The following is a 13,008-nucleotide window of genomic DNA, read 5'->3' on the forward strand; positions in this document are numbered from 1 at the left end:
TTAGCCAGATATATAAAAACAAAGTTATTTAACCGATTAACTGGTTAAAACAAACACTTTTCTCTATTGATTTGGTATGGCCACCAAGCTACTTCTGTTTATTTGTCATTCAGAGGTACAAGATCACCTTTTATCTATATGTAAGGAAAATAAGTATAATTTCTTTGCTGTGAATGGACCATCCTGTAACTGACAATTCACTCTAAAATCATTCTTTTCTCTAACAAGTGTTTATGCTATCATCCCCCTGCTCCCTTGGTTTCACCTTTCTCCATACTTCTGGCAGGGGGGTGGTGCCGTGAATTGGCCATAGCTATATTTTGAGAAACACTCATCTCAGAGTTCTGTGGAGATTCCTTGGGACAGATTAGAATGTGCAGGAGAAGCTTGGGTAGGACTGATAGAGTGGTGGTTAAGTCCTGCTGTTTAATGCACTGGGGCCCTCACCTGCATAGGACACTCAGCTCTTACAGAAAGCACCTGGCTTCTACAGTAAATACAGTACTCCAGTTAGGTAGGAGCTGGAAAAATCAGGTGACACTTCCTGTATTTAGCAGAATGTAAAAGCTTTTTGTAGTTAATACTCCCTTATTTTCCAGTTGGCTATTTATATCTTTGGTTTGGTGGTAACTTATACTTTTAGTGTTCAAGAATGAGATTGCGAATAGTGAGAGAACTTGTTTCTGGTTATTATAAGAAACGTGTTAGGAAAGTTATTTGAATTGTAGATCTAGAAAGATTTGAAAATAATTACCCCATGTAGCAACAATGAAGTAAAATCTCACAATTTGGGAGAATTGGGGAAAGGACTAAATTAATAGAATAAAGGAATTTAAAGTATACACAGGAACTTTTAACAGGTTTCTTAGCTTTCTATTTCAATAACTAAATGAGAGTGATTTGTATATCAGAGTCTCAACTTATACTACTACTGTATTTCCCCGAAAGTAAGACCTAGCCAGACCATCAGCTCTAATGCGTCTTTTGGTGCAAAAATTCATATAAGACCGGGTCTTCTATAATATAATACAATATAAGACCCGGTCTTATATTATTTTTTGCTCCAAAAGACGCATTAGAACTGATGGTCCGGCTAAGTCTTATTTTCGGGGAAACACGGTAATCTCTGCACCAATTGTATAAAAATAGATATTTCCAAAGTGGCTGGAGCACATCTTGCAGTAACTTCTTGAGGAAGGTTGCACATGGGAGGTAAAATTGAGACCACATGTGAAAATGTCTATATTCTGCTCTCATATTTAATTGCTAGTTTGCCTGACTAGAATTCTAGGTTGGAAATCATTTTTTCTCATAATAGCAAAAAGCATTTGAACTTCTTCACTTTATGGCAGTCTAGGTCAGCTGCTTGTTGGGGAGTCCCCAGTGTTAGAACCATTAGGTCTTTACTTTTAGACTAATAGAGTTTTGACAGAAGTCTTAAAATCTTCTGTCTAGAGAGTAAGGGCTGCCAGGGTCTTGGAGGTTGGCATTCAGTTTTCATATAATCCCTTAGTTTTCCCTCTTTCTGTTTTTACCAGTTGTGCCTGTTGTCTTCCAACTCAGAATCTTACTGTTTGTCCCTCTTGAGAGGGAATAAATACCTGTCCTCCTTCTGAGATAAGGGAGGATGCAACTAACATCCAGGTGTGGAGAAGGGGATTCTGGCGATTTTAATCCTCATTTTATTAGGTCGGTGGAAAAGTAATTGCGGTTTTTGCAATTATTTTTAACCTTTTAAACCGCAATTACTTTTGCACCAACCGAATAGTACCCCTACCTTTACCGCCAGTTCTTGGAATACCTAATACTGTCAGTTCCTGAGCCACTTGAAGATTCTTCTCTATAAATTTGTTGGGTTTCATCTGTCCCCCACAACTCTACTCCCCACCTCCACCAGTTTATATTCTGCTTTCCTGTTTATCTGCTCGGCTTCCGGAGTTTGTGACTGTTGTCTCTTCTTCTGTTCTCCCTCTTCTTGGTTTGGGTCTTGTAAAGCATATCTCACTTTTTATTTTAGTGGGGTTTGAGAGGGAGCAAGTTTTCACTTTTTCATCTTAACTTAGAAGCTTATTATTGTTACTCTACAACAAAGGTTCTCACCTGGGGACAGTTTTGCTTCCAGGGAAAGTGGGGGCATTAGACAATGTGGAGACATTTTTGATTGTTAGAACTTGGGGTGTGCTACTGGCATCTAGTGGATGGAGGCCATAGATGCTGTTGAGCACCCTGTGATACACGGACAGCTCCCACAGCAGAGAATTCTCTGACCCTAAATGTCCGTGGTGCAGCTGTTGAGAAACCCTGTCTTAGAAATTTTAACAGGCATACACTCAGTCTAAAGTTAATATCTTCTTGCTCCTTTAAAGCGACACAAGAACTATACATGCCGTTGTGCTGTTGCTGTCATATCTTATTTCTATTTTTAGTCCGCTTATTGTTGTACATGGTGACTCTTAAATACTCCTCATATTCACCACTTTGTTTTATCACATTTCTTTATGCAAATTAGATTATCTTGGATAACTTTTAAGTACATACTTAAAATATTTCCTTAGTGAGGTTCTGTTAGTGATAGAATCTTTGATTTTGTTTATCTGGAAATTGATTTATTTATCTGGAAATTTATTTATTTAAATTGAATGTTTACTTGTGTTTTTTTTTCCTAGTTTATTGAAGATTTTGTTCTTATGTTTTCAGGCTTCCATTATTGATGATGAAAATTCAACTGTCAGTCTGATTGTCTTTCCTTTAAGGGTGGCTTGTCTCTTCTTACTGGTAGTTTTTAAGATCTATCTATAATTTCACTATTACATGATCAGGTGAAGCTGTCTTTCGTATTTCCTGCTTTGTTGGGACCTCTAAATTTGAGGTGTCCTATCTTTGATCAGTTCTGGAAAATTCTTGGTCATTATATATATAGTTTCTGTCCCATTTTTTCTTTCCTCTCATTCTGGAACATTGAGTAGATGAATGTTTAATCTGCTTATTCTGTTTGTCATGTCTCTTGATTTCCCTTATATTTAAAAATTTTATCTGTCTCTCTGCTTCATTCTCAGTAATTTCCAGGTTTGGCTCCTGTTCACGATTTTTCTGTTCATCTACATTTTTATTTGATGTTAAACCAATCCTTGAATTTTAAAATAGATGCTGTTTTTTTATTTGTTTGGGGGAGCTTTCCCATCTTATTACTTCGAAAAGTTTTAAACCTACAAAAATCTAGAAAGAACAGTATAGTGAGCATCCAGAGAGCCTTCGTCTAGATCTACTAGTTGTTAATATTTTGCCACATTTCCTTTATTTCTCTCCACCCTCCAGTAATTTTTTTCTGAACCATTTGAAGCAGACAGCATAATTATTCTCTGAGTATACAGACATTTTTCAGCAAAACCATTTTTTTTGGTGAAAAATATATTTATCACGCACACAAAAATTTAAAGCTGGTGTATTATTTAATACATGGTTAATATTCTGTGCTTTTCACTTGTCAAGTAATATCCTTTATAGTTTTTTCCCTGCAGTGAAGGATCCAGTGAAGGATCATATATTGCTTTTATTTGTCATACCTTTCTTTAGTCTTATTTTATATTTTATTTTTTGATAATTCTAGTACATAATGTCTTTGAGAGTCTGATTATGCTGTCTGTTTTTCTGCTGTCACTCATGGTATGTGTCACTTCGTGCATGCGTGTGTGTATGTGTGTGTGTTAATGTGAGATTATAGTTCTTGGAAATTCATATGTAGGAAGTCTTGAATGCTGGGGTTGGAAGCTTGTTTCTTCAGAGAAGGTTTGCTTTTGTTTCTACCAGGTGCCTAGGCAAACTAGTATCCTATGAACATTTGAAACTAAATTTTCAGCTTTAGTTTTTACAGGCTACTTACATAGTAGTAATTTGTATTGCATGAAGATGGGCTTATGATTAGGGAATTCCCCAATTTCCCCTGATTATTGGGGAAGATTCCTATGATTTCCTTAGGGTGGAATAAAGGGACAAATTTTTTTCTGGTTCACCCATAATCTGCAGGTATGATTCTTTGGCGTTCTGGTTCTGTACTGTGGGGTATTCCTTTAGAATCCCTGCCTTTGGTGGTCCTGAGTCCGTTTCCCTAATGCTTCTGCATGACCTTGAAAACTAACATTCTGGTTTGCAGTTTGACAAATGCCAAGGAGAAAGCTGGTCTTTTCATAGTGTTTTTTTTTTTTTTCTGGATTCTTGCTCCTAGTTATTAGTTTTTGACCTCTGAGTATTTTTTGACTAACCTCTTGCTCATTAATGGTTTAAAAAAATTTTTTAATGTAATACTCATATATATTAACTACTTCATCCAGATGATGAGTTGGGTACCTACCTGTCTTCTACAAATGGAGCGTCTGTATAGCCCTCTCATATATTTACTAGGCTACATTTGCTGCAGGATATGTACCACAAAGTTACTGAGCCAGGTACCCTGCTGACTAGTTATTTAGGATAGAGCGGTTAACAACTGGAGAATACTTGCCAAAAACAATCTTAGTTTTTATTCAATTGCCATTAAATGGCTCTTTTCTAGCAGTAAATATCAAGATCTTAAAGCTACTCCTGGTTCTATAGTATAATAAAGCATGTCGAGATATTGGAAGTTACTTTTCATGGCAGAAGGGAACATCTTTACTGTTCAGAAATTGGGAAATTACAGTGAGCATATTGTCAACTAGAGTCATATTTATGAAAAAATGATTTAGTGTTTCTTAAATTAATTTTACTAGTTAGATTGCCTTCTTTATTGTGTTCCTGAAAAATTTGATTGCACTTCTCCTTCCTGAGCTTACCTTTTAAGTGGTCTCAATGAAATAAAAACAAACTCCTGAGTTTTAAATTAGGCTTTCCATGTTTTAAAAACAGTACTGTTACAAAACGTGTATGGTTCACTTTGCAAGGTTTCTGCAATATTGTCTATGCCAGTCTGTGAACAGACTAACATTAGGCTGCTTACGTCTTTAAGTTACAACATTTAGAATCTGCCCATTTTAGTGTTTCAGACCAAATTATAGTGGTAGAAAATACAGTCTGCTTAAGATTTAGTTGCAGAAACTGTTTTACCTAAAGGTGACCCTGGAAGGGTCTTTTGCACATGAGAGTTAACTTAGTATTTATTTATTGAATGAATGAAGTCTAAGTGCTGCCAGCAAATTGCTACTTAGTCATATTATGGTGCCTCTCATTTGAAAAAGCAGAAATTGTTCAATTTTCTTAAGCTTCTTATTTGCTTCTCTTTTATATCTGGAGTATATTATGCTTTCTTAAACTGTGCCTAAATTATTTTTATACTGAATTTCTTAATTTCTCTGTATTGTGCTTGAATTTTCTCAATATTATTTTTTCTTGTTTTGAAGTTTAGTTTTCAGCTGTCTTTAGTGAGCATTTGGCTGGGTGAGTTAGGAAAACTTGACAGTAAATTAGAACATAAAATACAGTGTTACAAAACTAGTATCTTTTCTCTCCCCACCCCATACTTTATAAAATAGTTCAAGATATATTTATTGAGCCCTGTTATTTGCCAGGTGTTTGAGTAGGAGCTGGTGATACATAGGTGAGTGAGAACTTCCAAGACGCTCAGTCTATTGACGTGTCCTCGTCACTTACTTTGCTTACACATAGGTGTGTATATATACACACACACCTCTGTCTTTTTTAATGATATCAGTTCAAAAGCAGCATTAAATATGAGGTAGCATTTTTATCTCAGCCTGAAAACATTGTTTTCCATTTTATCATGGTGAATTTTTCTAGGGTTGCATTAATGTGGTTAAACAACTATCACTAATTTCACCTCAGCACTTATAGTGTGCCATTTAAAAGACTAAATAATTTGTTTTGAAAATATTCAAATATATTCAAGATATCTTAGTACTTATAGCCAAATAAAGTTGATCTATTAGATTTTCAACTGCTGCATATTTACATTATTCAAAGAAGAAAAATCCTTATGTTTCTGACTATTTATAGCTTCTTTCATCAGAAGAAAACTACCACAGCATTTGTTACAGCCAGTCAGATAGTCAGTGTGGTTCTCCTCCAAGGGGTTGGTCAGAAGAGTTGGATGAACGTGGGCATACCTTATATACCAGTGACTATACTAATGAAAAGGTACATTCTTTTTTCTCATCTAGTTTTCTTGGCTGAAACCTCTCATAAAACTGTTGTGTACTGAAACTTTAGTAGTATTTTAAAAACTCATGAAAATATTATTGTAATTCTGTAATCATGTCACTTGATAACATGAAAACGCAGTATAACTACTGATTCATGGTTTTAAACTGCTTATAATTTGTGATTTTTATGGTGTCAGAACCCACTTAAGACAGACTTTTTTAAGAGTAGAGCTGTTGAGTATCATTCTTTTTAGACTTCTTCAATAAATGTATTTCTTTATACAGTCATCCCTCTGTATCTTAAGGGGATTTGGTCCAGGACCCCCTTCTCCCCTCTGCAGATATAATTATCTAAGGATGCTCGAGTCCCTTAAATGGTGTAGTGTTTGCATATAGGCTACAGCAGGGAGTGCCTACACATCACTTTATTGTGGATTCAGTGTGTGGTGCTCAGCGCAGGACGAACCTAAGTTTTGGTTTTTGGAACTTTCTGGGAATTTTTTGAAATATTTTCGATCCACAGTTGGTTAAATCTGTGGATGAAACCCACAGATGGGAAGGGCTGACTGTAAATTTCTTGGGGAATGTATTTTTGGGGATAGTTTTCTCAACATGGAATTATGATATACCACCTTACTTTCTATACTCCTTTTTCTTTTATAACCAAATTATGTAAAACAAAAACCATGAATCTAGTATTTTATGATTAATTAACTAGTTTGGGAATGCATATTGAAATATTTATTTGTGTATTACATCTCGTATCATCAGAGAAGGTAACTAGTTGGTTGTGTTGGTTTAGAGAATAGGCACTTGGGAATGAATGGAAGCTGGCTTTTACCTCTCATTTCTCCTTTAATTATTTGACACTAGAACATAAGAAAACAGCAGTATTCACATATTTTACAATCAAGATCATATGTTTGTATTAGCAATACTTGGTCTTTTCCTTCTCATAGTCCCTGTGTTATATTTTATAAAGTAGTTTGGATTTTACTGTTATTTAAATCATATTGAGTGAAATGTGTTGGCTACATGAAGTTTGACTTAAATTTTTCAGTAGTTTTATACTTAAAGATTGAAGAAAACCCTCTTTTGTTAATTTCTCAACCCTGCTTTTTGGGTGGGTGTTATCACTGCGTATGTTATCCAGGTATACTTTATGTTCTATATTTCTTATGTTGTTAAGTTGTGCTTGAACCATACCTTGACTTTGGAGGAAAGAGAGGGAAAATAAACTTACATTTAAAATAGAGTTTATTTACTCTTACCAAACTTGAAATGCAAGGTTGTTAATTTTTTTTTTTTTTTTTGCAGTTTTCTTGAGCATGTAGAATAAAATTCATAAGAATAATATATAATATCTCTGGTTGTAAGTCTAAACTTACTTTTATTTAAGTTGAAAAATAACACCTCTTCTATTTTTTATAGTGGCTCAAGCATGTTGATGATCAAGGTAGACAATATTACTACAGTGCCGATGGATCTAGGTCGGAATGGGAATTGCCAAAGGTAATGAACCATAACAGTGAATCTCTATTTAAAAATAGTAGATGAAATAATATGAAAAATGGTTTCAACAGATTTATTTTTATAATTTTATTCAACTTGTGAAAAGCAACAAGACTAATTTTTTTAGAATCCATTGAGAATCCTGTGACTGGCTAAATTTTTCTAAAATGTGCATTATCTTTGTTGCATAGGATTGATTATTCCTATTCAAAAATACTTTTGATATAACTTGAAATTGGTTTTTCTTTATTCCTGGAAATAAACATCCCCTTCAGTGCCAATAATGCTATCTTATATCTAGTTATCGTGAATAGATTGAGTTTTCTAGATGAAATTGATCTTATATTTAATCTGTATTTTTAAAAGCAAAGCAGCTCAGTATTCAAGTTTATTCTCTTACGTAAATGTGTGTTATAATTCAGTCAATTATTGGCTGAGATAGGCAGCATGTGGTGATCAGATCCTCTAGGGTGTCACTAGATATCTTTTCAGACGAGTACACCAGGGTTGAGTTTAAATGATATCTGAGCAATCATTTAATTTTTAATTGGTCCACTATTTTAATATTTTAGAAAACAACTATAATTAGCAGACATATCTGTGGTATCAGTTATCAGATAGACTTTAGTTTTGGAAGAAATTATTTTCCCCCCAAATAAGTCAATTTAAAGAAAAATATGTAGTATAAAGAAAATTGTGTAGTATAAATACACATGGATATAGAAAAAATATGACTAGGTATTGTTACTAAATTGACTGAGGGTTGGAACCAGTAGCAAAACAGCTCCACTATAACTGACAGCTTTTAAAATGTTATGATCTCAAGGAACAGTGTAGGTTGCTGCGGTGGAAACTTGGTGGGGGTTGGAAGGAGAGGGGATAAAGGAAATACTGGATCTTTCGGTTAATTTGGCTATCAAATAGTACAGCCCTAGATTTTTCTTGTAGTTAGAAAAGCCTTGTCAGATCTTCAAATAAACATTTTTGACACTTTATCACACATTTTACATAGGTACTTTGTTTTTTGCATAGTTCACCAGAAAAAAAATTTAATATTTTTAACCTCTTTGTTGTTTAACTTCTTTCTAAATTAGAAGTCATATTAAAATGTACATTTAGACAATATTGTTTTTAAAAATACTATTTGCAGCTTAACATATTGGTGTAAATGAAGATAATTTTTATATTTTAATTATAAAAGCTGCCACATGCAGAGAGTTGTGACGATATTATTACATTGTGGATTTTTAAATAATTTTTTTAAAGACTTAATTTTTTTAGAGTAGTTATAGGTTTACAACAAAATTGAGAGGAAGGTTCAGCGATTTCTCACAAGCCCTGCCCCACACCTGCATTAGCCTTCCCCATTTTCAACATCTCTCACCAGAGTGGTACATTTTTACCAAGAATGAACCTACATTGATACATCATAATCACTCCAGTCCAGTTTACCTTAGGGTTCACTCTTGGTTTTGTACATGCTATGGGTTTGGACAAAAGTGTGATGAAATCATTATATTATTATAATATCATATGGAGTATTTTCATTGCCCTAAAAATCCTTTGTTCTCTGTCTATTCACCCCCTCCCTCTTACCCAGCAACCACTGATCTGTTTATTGTTTCCATAGTTTTGTTACATTGTGTTTTTACTTAAAGGTAACCGTAAAATAGTACCAAGAATGAAGAAAGATCCAAATAAAAATATATTTAAAAAGTGCCGTAAATTGCCCCTTACACATTTCAGGATTGAGAGTTTTACGTTACTACTCTTTAAAATTATGCAATAGGATACAGTAAAACATTTATGGGTTTTTCTGTTTTCATCATTATTAATTTGTATTTTTGAATATGATTCTGAAGATAAAACCGTATTTCCCCTTTAAACATTGGAGTTGTGCTGAGCACTCAGAACCCTATAGGATTCTTATTTTATGAACCACAGCGTACCATTTAGGTGATAGTCTAGCAACAGTTTGGTTTTTTTTGTTTGTATGTTAAGTTGTCCAGAAATTGAATATGAAGTGACCTAACTTTATTTTTCAAATTTAATTGTCTCTCAATAAAACTTTTAAGTGAGAAATTAATACTCCAAGCTTAATATGGCTGTTCCAAACTTTTAGGAGAAAAGCGAGATTAACATAATAAGATTAACATGATTTTTGTTTTTCAAATGTACCAAGAAGTTGAAGAATATATCAGGTGTTACTTTTCGAAACTGGTACCAGTAGTCTTTTTCTCAGAGAATTGCTATAGGAAGAAGTACTTGAAACAGAAGGGAAAAATGATAACTGAAAAAAACTTGCAACATCAGGAATGAGGAAATAATGGGATGAGAAGGGCGAATATCTGAGACTTTTGATCTGAATTTTAAAAATTATGTTTGACATTCAAAACAAAAATTACAACATTTCTAAAGTGTAGTACTCATTGTGTGCAGACATATTTAAGACAACTATATTATAAAGCAGGGGAGAGTAACGTGATGTAATTGTTGGTAAGGTTTCCATATTTCACTTGAAGTAGTAAAATGCTGATACTAGTAGACTGATATATGAAGTATGTAAATTGTAATCCCCAGAGTAAGTGCTAAAAAACTGTAGCAAAAGATAGTCCCAGGAAACTACAGACAAGAAACTACTGATTTACTTACGATGGTTCGACTTAACAATTTTTTGACTTTACAGTGGTGCAAAAGTGATTGGCATTCAGTAGAAACCATACTTCAGATTTTAAATTTTGATCTTTCCCCAGGCTAATACGCGTACAGTACTCTCTCATGACGCTGGGCAGCGGCTATGAGCTGCAGCTCCCACTCAGGCACATGATCACGAGGGTAAACAACCAATACTCTACAGTGTTTTTTGGATATTGTGTTCTGAGAACGCGTAAAACGCGTAAGGTAGGCTAGGCTAAGCTAGGATGTTTGGTAGGTTAAGTGTATTAAATGCATTTTTGATTTATGATGGTTTTTTTGGGACCGAGCCCCATTCTAAGTTAGAGCACATCTGTATAGATAAATTAAAATATGGTAGTAAAAACTGCTCAAGTAACCTACAGGAAGACAGAAGAGGAGAAACAAGAATGTAAACAGAACAGAAAACAATATAAAATGGCAAACTTAACTCTAATGTATTAGGTTGGTGCAAAAGTAATTGCGGTTCTTGCAATTATTTTTAACCTTTTAAACCACAATTACTTTTTCACCAACCTAATATAAACAATTACATTAAATGTAAATGTTCTAAACCCACCTGTTAAAAGATTTTCAGAATGCATTAAAAAAACCTGTGACCCAACTACCATGTTTCCCCGAAAATAAGACCTAGCTGGAGAATCAGCTCTAATGCGTCCTTTGGAGCAAAAATTAATATAAGACCTGGTCTTATTTTACTATAATATAAGACCGGATATAATATAATATAGTATAGTATAGTATAGTATAGTATAGTATAGTATAGTATAATATAAATTAGGTCTTATATTAGTTTTTGCTCCGAAAGATGTGTTAGAGCTGATTGTCTGGCTAGGTCTTATTTTCAGGGAAACAGGGTATATGCTTCTACAAGAAAATCACTTTAAATATAATGATATATTACATTGTAATAAAGGTTACTTATCAAATAATCTACAGTAAATCTCATACTTCATGGTAAGATTACAGAAGCTTTCCTGTTAGAGCTAGGAACTAGATTAGAACTTTTCTATCACTGCTTCTCTTCAACAATAAAATAAGACAAGAAAAGAAATAATGGTTTTCCCCGCTATCAGAAAGTAGAGCATTCCTATGAAACGTTTTGTAAGCTGAAATGGCGTAAAGTGAAATGTCTGACAGCTTTTTTCGTAAAAGCAAAAATCTTCTCTGGTTTTGTTTCTATTAGTGAAAACAGGGACTAATGTAGGTCTTTTGTGAAAGAGAAGTCGTGTAATACAAACTTTAGGTAAGTGGGGCATACCTGTAATAAAATTGAAAAGAAAGATACAATTGGTTTTTTGATTATAGAAAATCAAGAGAATCTACAAACTAAAAACTGATGAGTGAGAATTCAGTAAAGTTGCTAGGTATAAAATCAACATAAAAACTACTCATTTCTGTAGTAAATAGTCAGTTTGAAAATGTGATTGAAATAAATTCCTCTTTATACTAGCAGCAGCAGCTACAAACACACTCATAACTAGGAAGATACCTATTCAAGTTCGTAAGATTGTAAGTAAATAAAATCTAAGAGCAGAACTGAAGGACATAAAAGAATACCTGAGTAAATGGTGCAGTATACCGTCTTGGATTTGGAGGCTTAATTTGATAACAGAGTCCACATTAGTCTGTAAGTTCACTGCTTTTCTGTTTATTATCCCCCTCCCTACCTTTTTGGAACTCATGCTAAATTTGATTTGCAAACAAAGGTCTGAAGAAGCAAAATATTCCCTAGCAGGGAGAATGTGTAGTTGTATGTGTGTGGGGGGGCACATGAGGGATGGGGTTCCTGTTATGGTGATTAAGATGGGGTAGTAAATAGAGAAATAGACCTGAACAGAATTGGAAGCTCAGATGTGGCATTATACATCAATGGGTTAAGCATGGACTATGCAATAAATGTTGCTAAGATTATTAGTATTCACATTGAAAAAAAGAACTCAATGTAGATCTTGACCTCACTTTACATTTAATGATTAATTCCAGGAAGATTAGAGATGTAAATATAATAAGCAAACTTTAAAGGCTATAGAAGAATATATCAAAGAATATCTTTGACTTCAGAATAGGAAGTATTTCTTAAACAAGGTTATATAAAGAAAAACTATGAAAGGAAAGATTGACTACATCAAAATGTCTTCTCACGTAAAAAATACTAACATAAAGGGGAAAAGATGAGCTGTAGACTAGGAAAAGATACATTCAACTCACATAGTTTACAAAGGTTTAGAATCCAAAATATAATGAGAATGTCCTGGTTCTTTCTATACATACCAGTAAGAGAAAGATAACTCAGATGCATATCGGCAAAATATATGATTAAGCAATACACAGAAGAGGAAATACAGGAAATAAATGCATGAAAAGATACGCAGTTTTACAAGTAACCAGGAAAATGTGAATTAAAACAATGAGATAGCATTTTACCCATCAGATAGATTTTTAAAAATGTGTGCATAGGTACATACACTTATATACATAAATGCATATGAGTTCAGCAGTACTGGTAGGGCAGTGCAAGGCACTGTGTTCTGCTGGTAAGGTATATATTCGTACTACCACCTCGGGCATGTCCAAATGGTCTAGCCAAACGTTTCAATAGCGATACTGTGGATAGAAGCGAAAGTAAATGAGTTAGAGCGGTATACTCACCAACATGGATACATTTTTT

General features: G+C 33.9%; 1 protein-coding gene across 5 annotated transcripts in view; it reads left to right on the top strand.

Moving 5' to 3' along the window:
• ARHGAP12 (Rho GTPase activating protein 12) overlaps positions 1 to 13,008 on the top strand; it is a 114,307-nt gene that overhangs the window by 52,574 nt on the left and 48,725 nt on the right. For 3 of the 5 annotated variants that reach the window (XM_019731493.2, XM_019731495.2, XM_019731494.2), the window contains exons 5-6: positions 5,986 to 6,126; positions 7,563 to 7,643. In XM_019731493.2, coding sequence (XP_019587052.2) covers positions 5,986 to 6,126; positions 7,563 to 7,643 — 222 coding nt within the window. The remainder of the gene's footprint in view (positions 1 to 5,985; positions 6,127 to 7,562; positions 7,644 to 13,008) is intronic. The other 2 variants (XM_019731496.2, XM_074324710.1) reach the window with 1 other exon arrangement.

The sequence above is a fragment of the Rhinolophus sinicus genome, linkage group LG02 (assembly GCF_036562045.2).
Source record: "Rhinolophus sinicus isolate RSC01 linkage group LG02, ASM3656204v1, whole genome shotgun sequence".
Taxonomy (NCBI): domain Eukaryota; kingdom Metazoa; phylum Chordata; class Mammalia; order Chiroptera; family Rhinolophidae; genus Rhinolophus; species Rhinolophus sinicus.